Below are 22731 nucleotides of genomic sequence, written 5' to 3'. Positions count from 1 at the left end.
GTGGAGAGGGCTAATGGCATTCCAAAGCAAGCACTAGAAGGAATCATTCCAGGATCAAGGGTTAGGAGCCGACCTCGATTAAAATGGACTGATAACATCAAAAAATGGACAAATTCCTCCCTTTCTCAACTGACATCAAGAACAAGAGTCCGAGACGACTGGAGGAGGCTAGCAAAGAGTATCACCTACCAGCCATGAATGACCCAACGGGTCATTTAGGACTATGGGAGAAGAATATACAAGACCATGTTCAAATCAGTTTTAACATAGATATATAAGCTGAGTTAGAAATAAAACACTTGATTAAAGACTGGAGGACACAGATATGAGAGTTCTGAGAAAGATTAGGGAAGTGAACAGATGGCATCAGAGGTAGTATATTAAAAATGATATTAGGAAAGAAGTTGATACTGTTAGCATTTAGGAGCGTGAACAGAGCTAATCTTAGGTTCACTTAAACAGTATGGGAGAGGAAAGGTTAGTGAAACTGATGATTATAACAGTATTATTGTAGTTATTTCATTATTTTCTTTTATGCATTTTTATTTGGAGAATGCTTTTTCCTCATAATCCATTTGAAATTAAAGCTGTGTATGATGCTCTACTTATACATAAAAAGTTTTCAGAATACTCACATTATTTGGAGTTTTTTTTATATATTAATATGCCTACCAGCACTTCTATCACTACATGACTTGCTGTATTCAGCTGTGCATTGGTTTTAAAGAAAACTTTTTAAGAACACCAAAAACACCAGTCTTTTTCTGAATTGTGATTGTGTAAAGGTTTCTTTTTGAGATGGGTGTTGGCAGATTATCAGTTTGTCCATAATAAGGGATGCAAACCTGCTCTACATTAGAATACCTGTGAGTTGACTGTTGATTAGATAATATTCAAACCCATACTTGTTATTCAGAGAGCAGAGATTATTTGAAATTTTAGAAATACTGTTATATTTTCACCATGTGAAACTGTTTATATGCAAACCACACAAAAGAAAGTTCGGTAATGTTGTTTTTGTTTCTTTTTCTTAAATAATCTAAATATTTTTACTTCTGCTGGTTGCTATTTCTGAAGTAATCTACATCTTAGAAATACTTGATAGTAATCCTCTTAGCTGGTGGAAAAGGTAAAGGCTTAGATTACTCTCAGTGCTATTGAGAAAGAAAAGAGAGAGAGAGAACACTTAGCCAGAAGTCACAAAGTGCCTCAAGCTGTAGTGCGAGATACATCAAGAATGTCTTGTTTCGTTTTCAATTGTTGATTAGTAGACATCCTAACATAGAAAGAAATACAGATATTTATTTTACAGGCTGATATAGTATTTATGCTAGAGTAAGTTCTTAATTTATAATGATCAGTTTCATTTTTATTACCGAAAAATTATAAATTATTTGATACAATTATCTCAAAAAAGAGGATTTGAATTCTTTTAAAAGAAAAGTAGCATATGCTTTACATAATCTTTTTTTTTGGGGGGGGGGGTTATAGACCTATACAACCTGCAGATATTTCAGAGAATTTATTTTATAAATCATTCGCAAGACAACTGTTACAAACGTAAATCACTTGGGGAACATGCCCATTTATTTTAGTGTAAATAGTAGCAAAGGTTTAGCTACTTCAACAATGCCACGTATCTAAACTAGAACGTCATTATATCTGCTGCTCTTATATAAATAATTTTTTCTGACATGATTTCTCTATTAGTTATAATGTAATCAGTTTACAGATTTTGACTTCTTACTTTCTCACATGTTATATGCAGTGATTTTTTTCTTTGTACTACAAGAAAAAAAATCAGATAACACAAGAAAAATATGTAGTATTTTCTTTTTCATTGGGTGAATTTACAATGTTCTTTCTTTGTGTTTTGAAAAGAAAGTACAAATGATTATTTTCTTACTATTTTTGCCATTATAACATCTGATGCAATTATAAGAGTGACATTTTACTGTTTTTCCACACGAGAAAAAGAAATATTACAGTGTTGAGTCTGTCGAACTTCATTGTAGCAGAAAATTTTATTACAAAACTTTGTAGTGTGTGTGTGTGTGTGTGTGTGTGTGTGTGTGTGTGTGTGTGTGTGTGTATACAGGGTGTTCGGGATAAATTTGACAGTTTCGTAAGGAAAAAGAAAATCTTCTTTGTGTCTATTAAATTTAATGAATTGACAAAAAAACATTACAGGCAGAGTTAATTACAATACTATCAACAAGATTTACTCAAAATAACCACCATTAGCATCGATCACAGCTTCAATTCTGCTTCGGAACCTCGAACAAGCTGATGCTACAGTCTCCCTGGGAAGGGCCGCAAAAACTGTTTTAATTTTATCCATTAACTGGGCTTTTGTATTACTGGAAGTGCGATTGGTGTCTTTTTCAACTGCGCCCCATACAAAATAATCCATGGGGTTAAGGTCTGGGGAGTTTGGAGGCCAAACATTTGGACTGGTGAAGTCGTAGAAATTTTCAGACAACCATTTTTGACTTTTCCCAGAGGTGTGGCAAGGGGCCGAATCCTGCTGCCATACATACGGCCTACCATTGGCTACCCTTGTTATCCAGGGCTTGACTACAGTTAGCAACTCCACGAACAAAGCCCGAATTCCAATGCCAGGGTTCTTCAACACCTGTTCCTGCAGATTTGCGAGGAATTCTGCTGTACGAACGCAATCAGATCGTCTGCTAGGGATCTTTCTTCTTGCTACATCCTCGTAGTCACCATTGCAAGTCTCTAGTTCATGCCTGATTGTTTTTACTGTATTCAGGGAGCATTGGGCAGCAGTCGTAATATCCTTATTTTGATGGCGGGCACGAATCATCATGATACAAGTTATTCTCTTCCATGATTCAGGTGGGTTCCAGCTATCCATCCTTTCTGACATCTTGTATATGAATGAAGAAGGGTCCAAACTTTTAAATGAAGAGAAGTGTGTGTTAATACATGTAACTTACGGAAAAATATAATTAATTATAAATATGTCAAATTTATCCCGAACACCCTGTATATATATAAGCAAAAGTATCGCTTACTATAAAATTGGAGCATAATATCTTACTAGCAGAAAATATATCCATATCAATTTAAATCATAACCGTTAATTTCATTTTGTAATGACCAATTATACAGGGAAACTAAGAAGGTGAACGTGCAAAGAACAGTAGATTACAATATAAAGAAAAAAAATTTAGTGATATGATTAAAGAATTCCATGTTATTCTCTATAAAGCAAAGTCGCTCAAGCACATCCTTCAGGAAGTCTGTGAAGTATTCTTCGAAATATGATTTCGAACAAAAATATAACATAATCTTGAACGTCGGCAGCCAGTTTTTTTAAATAATATTTCAAATAATTATCGTGAATTAATTTCTTCAAGAACGAAGAAAATGTTTTGTGGAATAAGCGATTAGAAAAAATTAGTGCAAAAAATAATAAATGAAATTGGCTCTCCATGGTAGGGCAATATTTAAGTGAGGAAACTATGCAAGGATCTTTATTTTGTCCAGGCATTAAAATTTTATTCTACAATAAAAAGAGAAAATTAAAGTAATTTCTATATTTTTAGTCTATCCAATATAACTGAGATTCAATTACTCAGCATAGAACGAGGAACTGCATTTCTTGTTATAGGCAACTGAGACCCAGCTATGAGCGTCAGATAATCTGATTAAGTGTTCTCTTCAGCATGAGGGATTATCACACCTTCTAAATGATATGATGGGGAAATTGCACTTCTTATCCATTATACAATGAAACCTCTGGAGAATTCATGACTAAACAAACACATAATTACCACAGTAATAGGATGAAATATTTACTTATTAAAACTTAAGTATCTTAGGACATCATCGGTACAGTTAATTCAAACAATACTAGGAATAGCATACAGTTAGGGCACATGATTACAGTGGAATCCCAATATGCGTACAGTAGCATGTTATAGAATTAAATTAAAATATAACTGGAGGGGAAAAAAAGTTACATTAAAATAAGAAACTTAGCACAATTTTGTATGACAATTTCCCATACTTCAGGAATAGCAAGAACGTCATTATGGTTTAGATTTGGTCTGTGAAGTAGGGCTTCAGCACTTTCTTTATATAAACTTTCATCTTTATATAAAGATCTATGTAAAAGTTTGGTCTTTTCTCAATGGATCCTATAGTTTGGGTCTTCAACACCGTGTTGAGCGAGGCCAGATTTCTGCGGTTTGATAAGACGAATATGGTCTTGATGTTCCGAAATACATTTCTGAACAAATCTACCTGTCTGTCCATAGAAAGAAAAGAAGATGGTTCCATCCCCACTTCTGCCTATCGCAAGCTGACATTTTCAGGTTGCTACATTCACAATTTTTCTGTTCATCATCCATCTCAAAAATTTGGCATCATTAAATCATTAGTAACCAGAGTGCACAGATTCTGCTCCTCTGAAGAATCTCTAAACCAAGAATTGGAAATAATTAAAAATACAGCCATACTAAATGGATACAAATTTAAAACAACTCAAAAATCATCAGTCACTTCCCCACACATCAATGTAGACAAGAACAAGCCCTAGGATTCCCATACCTATGTCAAAGGCATCTCCGAACGTCTTTAAAAAATTATGAAGAAATACAAACTTGCTACTATCTACAAACCCATCAACCAGATCTATAACTTTTTACCTTCTCCTAAAAACAAACTCTCACCTCTGATGCTACCTGGCGTGTAAGAGGTTCCATGCTTCTGTCGAGACCATATCCATCTTATCAAACTGCAGAAATCTGACCTCGCTCAACACGGTGTTGAAAACCCAAACCATAGGATCCATTGGGAAAGGACCAAAGTTTTACATAGATCTTTATATATATAAACATGAACATTTATATATATGCAGGGCTATAGCCAGCCTGGCTGGCCGAGTGGTTAGCATATCCGCTCTCCAGCCAAAAGGCTGCAGGTTCGAATCCTGCCGTGGGCATGGATGTTTGTGATTGTCTTTGGACTCCATGGAGGTGTCAAATAATAATAATATAAAGTGCTGAAGCCCTACTTCACAGACCAAATCTAAACCGTAATAACATTCTTGCTATTCCTGAAGTATGGAAAATTGTCATATAATATTGTGTTAAATAATTTATATGTTATCTTATTTTAATGTAATTTTTTTTTTCTCTGCACACACATATTAGGATTCCATTGTAATCATGTGCCCTAACTGTGTTATTCCTAGTATTGTTTGAATTAACTGTACTGACAATGTCCTAAGATACTTAGGATGAAATATTTACTTATTAAAACTTATTATTGTGGTTAATATGTGTGTTTGTATAGTCACTTCTTATCCATGTTCTTTCAACAGGTCACCTGAATTGTATCCAAATTTAACTAGACATATATAGCATCCTGGCCGGTTGGGGGGGGGGGGTAATCCATTCCACTTATTTACTACTCTCTCAATAAAGAACCTAGTCTGTGCACACCCTTACTAATGACACTCTTGAACAAATTCCAAAGTTACCCTTTGTTTTCCCCTTATTTCTCATATATTCAAACATTTCTTTTGTGTCAATCTTATAGAATCCCTTTAGTAACTTAAAAATATCTGTCATGTCCCCCTCTCCTCCACCTGCCAGCCACTCTGCATCCTGCACACCTAATGGAATCACTCGATCTGAGTGCTCAGCATATCTGCTCACCAGCCAAGAGGCTACGGGTTGAATCTGTCAGAGGCATGGATCTTTGTGATTGTCTTATTAACTGTTTACTATATGTACTGCTGTAACCTGTGTCCTGGTGTATGACCTTTGATGTCTTTGCACCATAAAAATCAAAAATAACTAACACCTTCAATCCATCACAATACTTCAGTCATAACTCAGACTAGGGTGAGAGGCATAACAGCCATTAAAAGATCCAAATGACAATGGTTAGGTTTGATTATATTGCAAGAAGTAACACCCCAAAATGGACAAAGTTATCAGAATGGTATCCTAGAGATGGAAAGAGAGCTACAGGAAGACCAAAGAGATGGTTGGAGGATGAGATTAAAGAAATGGCAGCAACTCAGTGACACATATAGGCTCTGAATGAATGGAGGTCTTTGTCTAGCAGTGGACAGAATATGATTGATGACGATGAACTGTATAAATTCCATTTCCATTTTGCCATGTGCCATTTCCTCCTAATCTACATCCCCACAGTTGAAGTCTCCTGTGATAATTGCTTGGCCAGCACTCATTGTGTGCTAATCTGCAAATGCATGTCATCCATATCTTCTTCTGGACTCAGTAACCAACAATATATTTTGTCTCATTGGCCTCTATATTAAACTAGATAGACAGCCCCCAAATGAAAATTTCCCTCTTCCTTCTGCTTTATTTCCTTTATCTTCTCTGAAAATACAATATGTTACATTCTATCCCCGTAACTACATCATTATCTGGCAAGCAGGTCTCGCTGATGCCAATACTCTTTGGCCAAGCCGAGCTGACCAATGCCAGAAACATCTCTCCTTTATTTCTGATAATACTTCAGACATTCATATACATGCATTTCAACATCTCTTTATGTCCACAGTTACTATTATCTATCCAAGATTTGTAACCTAGATAACTGTACCCAGCTCTTCACAATCATTCCTGCACTCATACTTCTCTATCCCATGGATGGCTATTTCCTGTCATTCCTGCACTCATTTGTTCCAGGGGGTGGCTAGACTCATGCCTGATTGCTCCCCCCCCAATATCTCTACCTTCCTTGTTTTGTACTTCTGAACTCTCACAGAAGAATACTTTCTCCATACATCTAACTCCAAAACCATTCAAGTGCAGTCCATCAGACACTGGTCCTTTCATCCATCAAATTCATTCATTACTGTGATCTTTTATCTCAAAATGTTCTGTTCTTTTTAATAACAAGCCACATATATAGAGTATGTGGGCTGTGTTGAATATTGATATTTGAATATCAATAGACACATGCTTGAATGCTTTCACCCCCCCCCATCTCTATTTTTCCTGGTTTTGCACTTTCAAACTTTCACTGAACAACACTTTCTTCAAGTATATAACTCCAAAGCCATTCAAGTGCAGTCCTTTTGCCCATCAGATCCACTCATCATTGTGATCTTTTATTTCAAAATGATTTGTTCTTTTAATAACAAACATGTATAAAGTAGATAGGGTTTTTTTTTTTTTTTTTTTTTTTTTTTTTTTTTTTTTTTTTACCAGTGTCTGGAATGACTATATGGTCTGTGTTTGAATATCTATATTTGCATTAATTGGTTTTTCACTAAATCACAGTTTATAGACTAAATTTTTTGGATAACTTATGATTGGTTGATGAAATAACGAGTTCTCCCTTTTATTGTTATTTATTATAGTAAATGTGCGCTTCTAATTCCAGACTTTTGCAAATAGTGATGAATGGATCTGTATGGAGATAGACCTTGATATGAGTAGGTTTTCAGTAGATTTCTAAAGTCACTTTTTTTTTTTTTCAGTTTATTCTTAATTAAGACACCTTAAAAAAAGTAATTAGAAAACAGTATTAGAAAATAAGGAATTCTTCTAATTTCATGGTGAAAATTTTTTTTGTGATGTGAGTTGTGGGGAAAAGAAGAATTTTTCCATCAAAAATACTGTTCCCAGATAATTTATGTTTATCTGCAACAAATTGCAGGTTTCAAACTAGTTTTAAAATTTTTCTGTGTAAAAGTTTGCTTGTAGGATGACCTTCTCATTGCCAAGCCTTACCTCTATAGATACTTCTTAGATCAGGAGGAGGAAAGTGGTATGAAAAATTGCCTAACTGCAAAATTTTTATAAATTACAATTTCCAGTGGAATGCAGTCATCATTTTATGTGGAAGTGATTCTGAATAAATCGCTTAATAAACCATATGAATTGTGGTTCTCTCAGTGCAAACTAAGATTTTAGTATTATTGAGTGTGTAGCTAATTTGGGTCTGTCTCCCATGATGAGTCTTTGGACTCCATGGAGGTGCCTGTGATGTGATCTTTACATACCACAAACACTGAAAGAACAGATAATACAAATTTTGTTTAGAAATGAGACATGTAAACGCATCTCATAAATCTCTAAATGGTTAGTGGTAACAGTTTAGTTTCAGATTAGCTATTTTCTGTGTATTTTGTATAAAGATTCTTAGACCTCAAGGAAACTACCAGCTGTAATAGATTTGTGAAATTAATCGGTTATTAAATTATTGCCATCTTATGTTTTGTAATTTCTGATGCTATACATTCCACTAATTTTAGCATATTAGTAATTTGTAGCTGCAAAGCATTTCAGAAATATGGACATGTTAGCCAGTTGCCAACAGAAGCACTGCTTTTTTTTTTTTTTTACATGAACAGTGATGGATTTGTAGACTGCATTGATTAGGATGATTGTATAAGAAGCGAATGAATTCATGGTTGTATGACAGACTATGGCACATACATTATATTTCCCTTGTTTCTTGTTAATTGAGATCCTGTGATATTTTTTAAGTAGCCTCTCAGTCATTTTGCCACTATTGTATTTGTTTTCTGTACTATTTCTAGTATTTAATTTTATTTACTATTTTTATACTTAACCTTCTCAATTTTTTTTTATTTTTACATTTGCTTAGAATGATTCCTTCTTTTCATTTAACTGAGTATGTCATCTGTGTTGACAGCTTTCCCACATACTTCCTTGGCAGAGAGTATCTTAGTGCTTTCTTTGAATTTTGCGATTCAGTCTGAGGTTTGGTTTTTGTGAGCTCATTTCTCCCACCAACAAGTTATATATTCAGAAATTATTTTTTTTTAAATATATAAAAAAGGTGTTCAAATTTGATTCTTTGTAAAACCCATTATCAATAACTTCTTTTGGAGGACAAGACTGATCCTTTTTTATTCTGTTTAGGAGTAGATGGCAATTGCTTCCTATTTTATATCCTGTATATTCAGGACATAAACATTAATATAATCAGTAACAGTTACCTTATTTCGTGTGTTTTTCCACATAAAGTTGTGCACATATTTATGCAACATCTCATGCAAACACTAATGTTCATTTGCATGTGTCTTAGCAGTCACAGTGTGAGTTTATTGTCATGGCACATAACTGAATTTTAGGTAATTAATATTTTATTAATGATGTGATTATTGGATTTATAACATTTTTACAATGATTTGCTGTTTCTGATAAATATATACTAATTTTTTAAATTAATTTTTTCATCCAAGCACCTGATTGCACTTGTTTACATTTTTTCTTATGAGAAAAATTGGATGTTCTGCAAATTACTGTATCATAGAGGTTGATCACTTAACTTCCTAACTATGCTTTACAAAATATTTTGCTTACCATTTCATTCTTGTCATTAGTTAATTAATATTTCTCTGACTTATTTCATTAGTTTTGTCTCCAGAGTTTTTCTCATTCTCTGACATAGCTCTTATTTTTTTTTTTTTTTTTTTTTTTTTTTTTTTTTTTTTTTTTTTTCATTCATTAATCAGATGTGCAGTTGAATGTATTTATTTCCATTATGTTCACTTATTGGATATAATGTTCTAATTAATATTCATGGAAATTAACATTTCTGTTTATTATTTTGACAAAATTAAGCAGACCTGGCTAATATAAACAGTAACATAGGGCATTTAAAGATACTGTAGAATGAAGTTTTGTTTATTTTCAATATTTTTGATTCCTTTTTAAGCTGATGCAAAACTATTTTTATTCTTAAACTAGGAAGTCTAACTAATTGCCATGGCTCCACCATGTTATACAGATTTAGGGAAACAAGCTAGAGATTTATTTAGCAAGAATTATCGTAAGTATAATAAAATTAATATTTTAATGCTTAAACTAATTGTGATGCTGTAAAATTATTACTATGAATATAATATGAACCTTATCATTTGTTACTTTTTCTACAAGTTGTATAAAACTATTTTAAATTTAGTTTAATCCTTTATCCAAGTGTGAGCAAACAAAGTTTGTGCCTGAAAGTATCTTCAGGACTAGGGTAAGGTGGTACAACACCAGGGCACTGCTTGCAAAGGTGGAGCAAGCAACCAACTTTCCTATCTCAGTATCTCCCATAATGCAAAACACATCTCCTTGCAATAGGAGTGTTGGTAGCTTGCTCTACCTTTGCAAGGAGTGCCCTGGTGTTGTACCACCTTACCCCAATCGTGAAGATACTTTCAGGTGCAAACTTTGTTTGCTCACACTTGGATAAAGGATTGAACTAAATTTATTATACTCTAACCAAGTGAAAAATAAACTTTCAACATAAAACTATTTTGTTCTGCTTATATAATTCATTTACTATCTGTAGGCTCTTAACACTTGTAATGCAGAAGTCATATCTCATATACAAGTAGCTAAAAGGGTCTCGGGTGCTCGACCTTATTAATAAAAAAATCTCTGGATTAGAGAAAGATGTTGAAAGCTTTTTTACCTTGGGCTTATTATAGATTAAAGATACCAAGAAATTATACAGTATACTTTGTTTTGCTTCCTTGGGAAAAAGATTAAAACCATGTTTTGTGTGAAATATATTCATGTCTGAGCTACTTGTATATAGAGGCTAATGACTTCAAATCACTTTCCTTAGTATGTATCCCATAATGCAAAACACACACTTTCGCTACTTGTATATCAGATATATATGACTTCTACATTACCTCATGGTATCTCTCCTGGGTCTGCCTCCAACTGATGAGACTCAGTTAAGGTCGAAACCTGTCTGGGTAGTGGCCCTTCCATTATGCATAGTATTATATATATATATATATCTGAAAGGTGGGTATGCTTTGCATTATGAGATACATACTAAGGCAAGTGATATGAAGTCATTAGCCTCTATATACAAGTAGCTCAGACGTGAATATTTTCACAAAACATTGTTTTGCTTCCTTGGATTAAAACCAGGTATGTAATTTCTTGGTATCTTTAAGGTATACAAAAATACATTTATAGGCAAAGGCTAGCCACCTTATCCTATTAAAATTGTGGTTATGGATGCTACAAAGTTTTGGCATGTCATATACCCTTAGGGCCAGTGATTGTCCCTGATGATTGCAAAAGTGTTAGATTTTGAATACTTGCAGAGTGTGATTTCTTAGGAAAGACATTAAAAAAAAAAAAAAGTATGGTGTTCCAAAGAGCAGCATTAAAAAAGGGAATAAAACTTAACTTCACATAAAAGATTTTCAGCACTGATGTGTTATGGATTTTGCATTACTATCAAGATGTTAAAGAGAAATTAAGAATCTGTGTTTCTTGATCAGCCAGAGGTTAAATAGTCTTAGGGAGAAACAACTTTGGGTAAGTAAGGTGTCCCAAAAAAATACAGATAAGGGAAGTTGGGCTAAATAGACTGAAAGCTATATTGTAAATGGTGTTAACCAGTAACTGCTTTTGTTCTTACATTCTCAGATGAAAGTGGAGGAAGGAATGATGGTGACCAGTTTACTGAAACATTGCCTGTGAAAATACTTAGAGAAGAGGCATAATACAGAAACAGTTGTGTATGAGAAAGTGTTGGAAGTGGTCTGAGAGAGGGTAGGGGATTAATTAAATGGATTGCTCTTTTCTGGATAGCATTAAGCATTTTTAAGATATTTGGTGCACTACCCTAAGTGTGTGAACAGTATTCCAAAGTTTGAGGGAATTGGTTTACATGTCATTAGTACTTGTATAGGTGAAAAGTAGTGTCTTGTGGAAAAGGATACCTAATTTTCTTTTAAAGGTGAATAGACTATGGATATAATGTGATATGCTTTTGCCAGGAAAGGCTATATAGCCTAAGAAAAGAAATTTGATCTTGTTTAGAAATTTGTGTATCATCAAAAAGAAGGGAAAGTGGTGTGATTTTTCTTGTAAGAACTAAAGATAGGATGTTTTGGTAACATTGGGGATTACAAGGTTAACCTTGCTACCTTGAATGATAGAGACTGGAGTTTGTCATTGATTATGGCAGAACTTGAAACTAGAATGCTGAATGAATGAATGGTGGGAAGATCTGAGGAGAAGCTACCTACTATGTCTACATGATAGTGAACAATGGGAAAGAAAGTTGATGATCCAGTTGCACAGGGTTGAAAACACCATAAGTGGTGAAGTGGTTGGAATTTTAAATGTAAATGAGTAATGCCTGGAAGCGGTATGTTAACAGATTTGTAGGAAATGGCAGAAGTTCATCCCATCATTTTTGATAAATCTATGCACATACGTGTGTGTGGGGAAAGCATGTAACTGAAATGAATACCTCTGAAGAAGAGAGAGAGAGAGAGAGAGGGCGATCAGTTGTTGATCATTGCAGAAAAGCACTTAATGCTCCTTTTCATCAGTAGGAAAAGGATGGCTGCTTTTGAGATGTGAGGATATCATATACTGAAAGACTGACAAATGGTTGGTTGCAAGAAAGTATTGATAAAACTTTAAGGTTCCTTAAGGATATTGACAGCAGAAAGTTGAAATACTTTGGACTTGTTGAAAGGATGGAAGGAGGACTTCTGAAAAGTTTAATATAGTTCGCCCATTTCTAGATCCCTTCTTGGCTTGGTGCCAAGAATAGTCGATTCATGCTGAAGGGGAGAAAGAAATTAAGGATGTACGAATTGGTCGCCAACATGCGAAATCACGTGCTTTCTTGTCTGTCGCTGTACTAGCTTGATTTTTGTTGTTCTCTTTTTTTTTTGCATTATTTTTTTATTATTAATTTGTATGATGGATCCAGTACAGTCAACAAGTTCTATTGTTACACGTTTCAGTAGCTCTTGCCAAAGAATATTGAATAATGTGCTGACATTCTGTGAAAAAGAATCGTCAGAAGGCAGTCTTCTTGTTCCCATTTCTCAAGTCATAAAACGTGCAAGTGCAATTGCGGGCGTATCGGGATCGACTGTTAAAAGAATTTGTAGGGAATCAAAAGGTGAAGGTAAGCCAAAATTTAAATCTCCAAAAAAAAAAAAAAAAAAAAAAAAAAAAAAAAAAAAAAAAAAAAAGCGCCAGAGAAAGAAAATCATCGAAACCGTAGCTTTGAATGATTTTGATGTAGACGTTATAAGAGCTATTCACGAATTTTACGTGGTCGAGAAAAGAGTGCCAACTGTTCCGAAATTGATTCCTGTGCTTAAAAAAAAATTAATTTTCCTGGGAAAAGATAAACTTAAAGGAAAATACTTCATGAAATCGGATTTTGTTTTAAAAAGTCCCAGAAATGTAGAACGCAGTATTTGCACGTATTAACACTCTACGTACATTTTTTCCAACTGTTATACAAGCAAAATAGTTACACTTTAAAAACAGCAATGTTCGTAAAAGAAAAACTAAATTTTCCGACCTGTAATAATAAACAAACTCAGTTTGTTTATTATTACATCCTAGAAGACAGACTGATTACCCTATTATCGGAATGGATTCTCCTTTTTCTGACATGTGCAGAAGTGTCGAGGGACCTCAAATCGGTGGGCGAACTATAGAAGGTAAAGTTTCTGAAAAAAGAGAAAGGAATAGACCTTCAGTGAGATGGATGGATGAGGTGTCTGAAGTGACTGATCTTCAGAATTGAATCCTCCAGAAAATCGTACAAGAGGACACGTTGTCGATGACTGGCACATCACCAAACTATGGAGTGATCATACGGCATCTTATGTCAAGTGAATAGATGATAAATGACACAATGCTCAAGGGCAGTATTCTCTGACTAAAGTTGCAATTTGTACAGATTTAATAGCTGTTCATAGGTATATATATTTGATCATATATACATTTGGAGCTGAAGTGTATCAAAATAGCTTAATCAGTCAAATAGAGATTATTTACTATAAACATAAATAATAACTATATGCATACAAGACATTGTAATTGTAAATTAATAATTATTTCACTCTCACACATTTCGTTTAAAAATATTTCGTCTAAAAATTAAAAATTCATCATCGTCAAATTCCTGCCATGTACCCTCAAGGGGTGTACAGTATATGATAGTACTACATGAAAAAATTACATCATTACTAACTTCCTATCTACAATTTTCATCCAGATCAATCTGTTACCTGTCAGGACTCCAACATTATCAGATCTTATATTTCTATCATCTAAGGCACTTTGTACCGTATCAATCCACCTATATCTTGGTCTTCCTCTGGGTCGTTTTCCTGCCAACCTGGCAGAGAACACTTGTTTTGCTAATCTTTCTAATGCGTTAGCAGAGCTAATCTCCACCTGAGATTAGCTCTGCTAACGCATTCCTGGATGCTGACAATGTCAAGTTCTTTCCTAATATCCTCGTTTTTAATATGATACTGCCATTGATGCCATCTGTTCACGCCTCTAATCTTTCTCAGGACTCTCATATCTGCGGTCTCTAGTCTTTGGTCAAGTGTTTTACTTCTGGCCCAGCTCTCAGATCCATAAGTTAAAACTGGTTTGAACACTGTCTTGTATACAGCTAATTTAGTGTTCTGACTAATTCCTCTCATATTCCATATGAATTTATTCAGTTGACTTCCCACCATACCAGCTTTGCTGATTCTGTTGTCTATTTCCATTTTTAATTTACCATCTTCACTAAAAATCGTGCCTTAATAACTGAAATGTTTCACTTATTCCACAGGTTCTCCATTCACAACACAGTTGACATTTTCAATGATTCTGCCTATTTTCATTGTCTTTGTCTTTTTATTGCTGACGTTCATACCATATCTATTACAACAGCTATTCAATTTAGTCAGAGAATCTTGCAGACTTGTAGTGGATTTATTTAGAAGTATAACGTCATTCGCATAAAGCAAAGAGCTGACATTAACGTCTCCAATTTTGATATCATGTTTAATACCCCTTTCCTTCATAATGTGATCCATATAGATAATGAATAACAGAGGGGATAATGTACATCCTTGTCTCACACCAGATTTAACAATAAACGACCTTCCTCTACTTCCTTCAATTCTATCTGCTGACTTACAACATAAATAAAGACTAAGTATTGCTTGATATAATGCCCTATTGACACCATATAACTGCAGTATATTGAATAGCTTCTCTCTTGGCACCTTGTCATATGCCTTTTCCAAATCGACAAAACTTAAATACAGATCTTTGTTATATTCCCATGCTTTCTCGACTATTTGTTACAAAGTGAAAATCTGATCCTGACGGCCTCTATTTGGCCTGAATCCAGCTTGTTCTTCACCCAGCTTTTCTTCCACAATTCTTCTTAAACGTTTCTCAAGTATACTCGTATAGATCTTGCCAGGAACACTCAGTAGGGAAATACCTCTGTAATTCTCACATTCAGTTTTATTTCCCTTTTTATATATGGGTACTATGAGAGCTCTACTCCAATCACTGGGAATTCGTCCCTCTGTGCAGGCTTTTTGAACTATGCAGTGCAGCCACTGTAAGACTTTTATATCACCATACTTCAGCATTTCTGGTCGAATATCATCTACTCCTGCTGCCTTTCCACATTTCAAGCCTTTGATGCCTTTTTCTACTTCAAGTATGGATATGTATTCCTGACTGCATGCCTGGTCAGTGTTTTTTACCACTGTGCTGTCATCACTGCTTGTTTCATTTAGCAGTTTTTCAAAGTAATTACTCCATACTTCGAGGATATCTTTTTCTTCAGTTTTCATGTCACCTTTATCATCTCTAACTCCTTTTACAGCACTCTTTACGCCATTCCTAAGCTTCTTCAACAACCTCCAGAATATTTTGCCACCTTGATATTTATTTTCCATATTCTTGCCAAAGTCCTCCCATGACTTTTGTTTAGCTAGTTTTACAGTGTTTAGCATTCTTGCATTTGTCTCTGTAATCTCTAAGAGCACAAGCTGACTTATTTGACAGGAACTTTTGATATGCTTTTTTCTTTTCCTTCACTGCCTCTTTAACTTCCTGTGTCCACCAGGGATTTATGATTTTTTTTATCCTTGCAGACAACCTCACCACATGCCTCTCTCTGGCAGAATCAATCAATGGTTTCTTCAGAGTTTATCACTGAATCTCCTAGGTTTGATTCCTGTTCTCAAACTCTTTCATTTTTTTTTTCAATAATCTTTCTATATTTTAGTCTACAGTTCACATCTGAGAGCTGCTCAACTTTTATTCGCTTTAAAACTTTCTTACATGTTATTCTTTTCAATATGAAATTCAGTTTTATCCTGCTCAAGACTAAATAGTGATCTCGTCCACTTTCAAATCCTCTGTACACTCTGGTGTCCTGCACCAGGGAGAAAACATCACTATCAACAATAACATAGTCAATGAGACTTTTCTTATTCCTAGCCTCTTCTCTCCATGTGAATTTGTGCACATTTTTATGTTGGAACATGGTGTTAGTAATAACCAGTCCATGTCCTGAGCAGAAATCCAGCAGATATTTGCCATTATTATTAGCTTTGCTCTTTTCTCCAAATTTTCTCAAAATATTTTATGTATGTCTCACAATCATTTCCTACTCTGCTATTTAGATCCCCAACATAGACCAAATTTTCCTCTTTCATTGTGTCAGTTTTTCTAAAGTATCAAAAAATTCCTCCACTTTTACCTTAGTAGAACCTTCTGTGGGACCATAGGCAGAAATAAGTCTCATTGTCCAGTTCCCCATTCTCATATTTTCCCACATTACCCTACTTGAGACTGACTGCCATTCAAGAAGATTAGCCTTGTAGCTGACTTTTCGCTGTTTGCCCTGGTTCCCTGATGAAAACAACGGGGGCCTTGTTTAACCGGGCGACTCCCCAGCCAACATGAAATTTTGTCATGTTTTACCATCATTTTTTATTTTGGTTTAACCAATAAGAATACAATTTGGTTGGCTAAATCCCAAATTGCCAGCCCATCCTCGTTCGTTCGGTATCCAAGTAGATACCCAACAGGGTGCACCACGAGAAGGTGAGGATTGGACATCAGGTCTGAACCCCTGGTCGGTTATCTGCCTTCATTTAAAGGCTATGTGGAGGTCTTCTCTCAGTTATACAGCTTTGACCCTTAAGCACCCCAAAAATTAAAAATTTTAGTTTAAAAATGTATGTTGAACTCAACTAATTTTAAATAATTAAACTCGTATAATGAGAGAAACATAAACCAAGAATAAAATCACACTAATCCATCACAAAGTGCATTGTGAGCTCTCAGCACTATTACATACAACATACTCTATAGTGAATGCCACTATAAATGAGGAAATGGGGGTGCTATGATGAACTGTAGAAAATGAATGCAGTTTTGTTTCAAGCTCACTATTGCAAAGAATAATAGCAAAAACCTTTGTGATAGCAAACTGAATTTTCTCATAAATGATGGCACAATCCATTTCACAAAATAATTTGGGAGTAATTCTGTTGGAAATTCTACACAATTTATGTGTTGTATTAATACTAGAAAATAAAACAAAGGAGGAAAGTTCCTCTTTGTTTACAATTAAAAAAATAAATAAGCAAAATAAAGAAATGGCAGAAAACCATGCATTGATGACAGAACACAAGGGATGATTGTCAAGTAGCATACATGATGTTTTGTATACATGCGAAATGACATTATGAAATGTGCAAATTCTTACAATGTTAAGTCTAGAGCAGAGTTTCTAGATTATGTAAAAAAATGAAAAAATAAATTAAGTATAGTCTCTGGGAAAAATTACCATGGTACTCCTCTTAAACACTATTATTATAATTACGGCTATTATAGCCTGTTTTTGTTTAGGAGTGTCACTTATTTAAATTCACTGGCTATCAATACTCAAGGGGTATATATATTTAGGGCATTATTGGTGAATATAGAAGGCAATTAAGGTAGAATAAAAGAGGTGGAAAAATTTTGGTACATACCTTTTTTGATTCTATGATGTCTTCCACTTCCATGATCTCACCGAAGGTTGTTTACAAACGGGGAGGGAGAAGAGGGAGGGAGTGGTGTGGGGGTCTGTTTTGACGCGGGGAAAATAAGTTTGGATAACCGGGGTTAATATTAATAATATATATATAAATGTATACATATATTATTTTGAATTAAGGTGCATTTTTGTGGGGGGGGATATACTTATGTGGCAATTGTGGCAGGGTTAACCAGGTGTGGAATCGTTTTGGTCGTGTGACCGTCCTCGGAACTTTGTCGGAAATGAGTGTAGGGCTATATCAGGGCAAAGTTGCAACTGCCAAATAAGGGCATTAGTTGTCGCTACATGGCTGGAGGCGTGGCTTAATTTGTAGGTTCTGGATCGTCCAACATTCGGAAATTAGGTAGGGACAGTGGATGTTAATAGAATTTTCATCGCATTTTATGGCAATAGTTTCGGATATTCTTAGCATTGTTTTGTTTGTCTATGATTATGGCCTTGTCGATTTGGGGGGGGGGGTATGTTTCAGCTCAAGGGCGTGAGCTGCAATCTCTGTCTTCCCTGTTCTCTGTGTTTTATTTTTCTTTTTGATGTTGCGATGTTTTTGTGTGTTCAGTTATTCCGGAATGGGAATATTGCAATCCCTGAAGTGCTCTTGTAGTCTAGTCCATAAGGACCTAATTGTAGAGCTGATGTAGGTGACGTGACGGTCTTCTTGACAAGGAAATTTGTAGACGACGTTGTGGAGTTCGAATATTTCTTTATGTGTGAGAGATTTTTTAGGTTTTAGGAGAGTTGGTAATTTTTGGTTCGTGGTGAATACTAGCTTATAGTCAGTGTTTTTGAAAGTGTATTTGTAGGTTTTGTATGTGTTTTGGATGTATGGTAATTTGATGACCATGCGTGTAGTGAGGTCTATTTTGGTTGTATTATCGTTATGACGAGATTTTGCCATATTGTTCGCGTAATTTATTAGATGTGTAGGATAGTTGTGATTTTTGAAAACCTGTGTTAAATACTTTAATTCTGTGTTAAGATGATTGCTGTTGGTTAAGAAATTGTAAGCATTGAAAAATTGTGATAGGATGACTGATTTTTTAACAGAATATGGGTGATATGAATTGAAATGGAGGTAGTTTCTGATATGTGTGGGTTTGTGGAATATCTTTGTAGCTATCTTGTTATTGTTTCTGATTAATGTCAGGTATAAGAAATTGATGGATTTGTTCTGTTCTGTTTCTAAGGTGAATTGTAGTCTGTTACTATAATCATTGAGGGATGTTTGTAAGGCGGAGATGTGCGAGGGTTTGCCAATGCATAAAATATCGTCTACGTATCTGCCATAAAAGGTGATGCTGGGGTGGGGGGGGAGAAGGGTGGAATAGAAGTGATTCAATGTGTGCCAGGAATGATTCTGCTAGATGACCACTGATGTTTTGGCCCATTGGGAGACCGAAAATTTGAACATATACGGAGTTGTTGAACTTAAAGAAGTTTGCAGATATTGTGAGTTTGATCAAGCTAATGATGTCAATTGGTGTTAGTTTTGTGCGTGTGTGTAGGGTGTGGTCCTCTGTGAGTAGTGTGTGTGTACGATGTCTAATGTCCTGGGGACATCCATGTTGGTGTATAATGAAGTTGCATCTAATGAGGTGAGGATGTCATCTTGGGATGGAGTAGTGTTATTTATTTTCCAGAATAGGTCATCCGTATTTTTGATCATACAGATAGACGTTGTTAGTAGTGGTTTGATGAGTTTGGCAACAAATTTTGATAAAGGAGCTGTGGTGGTGTTCTTGTAGGAGACTATGGGTCATATCGGATAACCGTCCTTGTGGGTTTTGATGTTCCCAAACATATAGGGGTGCGTGTAGTGCAGGGGGTTGTGTGTCTCATTGTGGTTTTATCTATTTTGTTTTGATTTTTTAAGGTGTGTGGGGTGCTTTTGATTTGTTTTATGAGTTTGGGGGTAGGATCATTGTGGATTTTTTGGTAGGTGTGGTGGTCGTTTAAGACGGCCATAATTTTGTTGTAATCAGTTTTGTTGATGATGACTACAGTGTCTCCTTTGTCTGCTTTTGTAATCATGATATCTGGATTCTTCCTTAAAGATAATAGGGCTCTTTGTAAGTTGGGGGTAATGTTGGGTTTTACTATTATTTTGCTATTTATAATGTTGTTTATTTTTTGGAATATTGTGTCTGTGTTTGGGTAATTTTCAAGTTTCGCTTGGAGTTCAATGATGATATATTTTTTTCGGTACATATTTAGGGGATATTGCAAAGTTAAGTCCTTTGTTCAGGATGGTGATTTTGTCAGGTGTGATGTGACAGATTTTTGATGGAGTTGTCAAGTGTGGGTTGTGGGACGGTGATGTCTGAAAGATTGGGAACAATATGTATTATGTATTTTGTGCAAACAATTTTTTGGTGTGTCGAGCTTCAGTTAACAGTGCATGGTCGTTGATGTATGTTTGGGTACTTTCGAAGAAACTTGCCCACTCATTTGGGAACATTAAGGTTTTTAATCTATATTTTGTATTGTGGATGTATGAATAAGCTTGATTTTTCTTTCTGAATCTGTCATGTATGGCCTGCTTTATGAGTGCACGTGAAGCTCGGTAGCAATTTTTTTTATTCCCAGGAATGGAGCGGTTACCGCGAACTGTAGCAAAGTTTGGCATGATGTTGTGATGTAGGCAGTTTTTGAGGAATGTTATGTGCAGTTTTTGCGCGGAGTATGTGAGGATGGTTTTCTGGTAGGTTATTTTTGTGAGGGTTATACATTCATTGAAAGTATTGCGTGAGCCCATGACCTAGCCTAGTGTTAGGAGTGTGTGCTAAAATGATTTTATTATAAACGTGTATTTTGTGTCACGGAGGGGGGGGGAGAAGGGGGTGGTATGAGTAGACAGCCAATGGTTGAAGGGTTTTATGGTTACAAACACAACATAAATTAAGTATAGTCTCTGGGAAAAATTCCCATGTTACTCCTCTTAAACACTATTATTATAATTACTGCTATTATAGCCTGTTTTTGTTTAGGAGTGTCCCTTATATAAATACATTGGCTATCAATACTCAAGAGGGGTATATATATATATATATATATTTAGGGCATTATTGGTGAGTATAGAAGGCAATTAAGGTAGAATGAAAAAGGTGGAAAAATTTTGGTACATACCTCTTTTGATTCCACGATGTCTTCACTTCTATGATCTCGGGGGTGTGTTTTGACGCGGGGAAAGTAAGTTTGGATATCCTGGTTTAATATTAATAATATATATATAAATGTATACATATATTATTTTGAATTAAGGTGCATTTTTGTGGGTGGGGGAGGGAAGGGGAGGAAGGATGTACTTATGTGGCAACTGGGGAAGAGTTAACGGGGTGAGGAACCGTTTCAGTCATGTGACCATCCTCGGAACATTGTCGGAAATGAGTGTAGGGCTATGTCAGGGCATTAGTTGTCCTATATGGCCAGAGGCGTGGGTTAATTTGTAGGTTCTGGATCGTCCAACATTTGGAAATTAGGTAGGGGCGGTGGACGTTGATAGAATTTTCATCGCATTTTATGGCAGTAGTTTCGGATATTCTTAGCATTGTTTCATAGTCTTGTTTGTCTATGATTATGAAAAAAATAAAGTAAAAATAAAATGATGGAAGGAGGAAACATCTTTGTTTACCCACGGTACTAATGTATTACAAGTTTGCAACCTTTTGTGGATAGGAAACACATACAGTGGCAAGTTCTCACATGTAATATCACTAAATTTTATTTGCTTAAATATATCACTACATTTTATTTGCTTCTGACCACCTGAATATTAACATTTTGCTGAAGATGCAAAAATAGGCAGGATATCAATAATTTGGCTGATATTTTGTTTGCAGAATAATCTGCATAGACTGGCATTGTGGCCATTTGAAAATGGCTGTCAGTTGAATATTAGTAAATGTAAAGCTACGCACTTGAGTGTAATGAGATCCAGTGTCATATTGTATTTTAACATTTCAGAATGGTTAGATATATGAAGAGCCAAAGGCTTCAATTCGGCGACATAATACTTGTTTAAGTTAAGGGATATTACATCCCATATCGTTTCTTAGCCGAATAAGAAACTCAAAGAGTTTCATGCCGAATATAGTAGAAACTATATAAAGTTCGGCGATTCCAAGCATAAGCAAATACCTGGATACTGCAGCAACTGATCTTTAAGGTAGTGCAAGCTGAGGCAACTCATATCTAAGGTGGAGCAAGCTCCGATCACTATTCTTGATATTTACTCATAATGTGTACTTAGCTCCTAGGAGCTGTATTACTGTTCAACATTATGAGAGAAGGTCGCTACCCAGACCGGTTTCAACCTTTATTGAGGTCTCATCAGTGAGTAGGTAGACCTAGTTAATATCAAGTTTGTAGCGAACAGAGCTTACAACCCTTCTATGAGTATTGCCGAGAGGTGTCCTAATAAATTATTAGATATATGAAGAGCCAAAGGCTTCAATTCAGCGACATAAGACTTGTTTAAGTTAAGGGATATTACATCCCATATCTAGTTGCATTGTTGTTCTTGTGCAGGATGACTTGGTCTTGAGACTGCCATAGCTGAATAGCAGAGGAGTAACAATCAGAAAAGTTATGGCTGATGCTGAGACACACACACACATATATATATATATATATATATATAATCCAGATACCTTTTTTTGAGACAAAATATGGAATTATTCCCAGGCTCTTTATGTACCCAATAAGTAGGATCACCAGTGAAGTGATCAAATTCATCTCTCACCTAAAGATATTATTTGAGACCTCCAGGGAGTCAAGGACTTGTCGAGAGAGGCTGTAAATTACCCAACCCAGCTATCCTACCTTCCCTTA

General features: G+C 35.2%; 1 protein-coding gene across 2 annotated transcripts in view; it reads left to right on the top strand.

Moving 5' to 3' along the window:
* The window catches only part of LOC150104282 (non-selective voltage-gated ion channel VDAC2-like), a 142761-nt gene that overhangs the window by 19253 nt on the left and 100777 nt on the right, over positions 1-22731 (top strand). For both annotated transcript variants that reach the window (XM_090396885.1, XM_090396884.1), the window contains one exon: positions 9738-9819. In XM_090396885.1, coding sequence (XP_090253011.1) covers positions 9756-9819 — 64 coding nt within the window. In that variant the 5' untranslated portion in view covers positions 9738-9755. The remainder of the gene's footprint in view (positions 1-9737; positions 9820-22731) is intronic.

The sequence above is a fragment of the Typopeltis vanoorti genome, chromosome 8, assembly GCF_054136105.1.
Source record: "Typopeltis vanoorti isolate ZY-2024b chromosome 8, IOZ_Tvanoo_1.0, whole genome shotgun sequence".
In the NCBI taxonomy this organism is placed as follows: Eukaryota; Metazoa; Arthropoda; class Arachnida; order Uropygi; family Thelyphonidae; genus Typopeltis; species Typopeltis vanoorti.
This window is presented reverse-complemented; position numbering and strand designations above follow the sequence as displayed.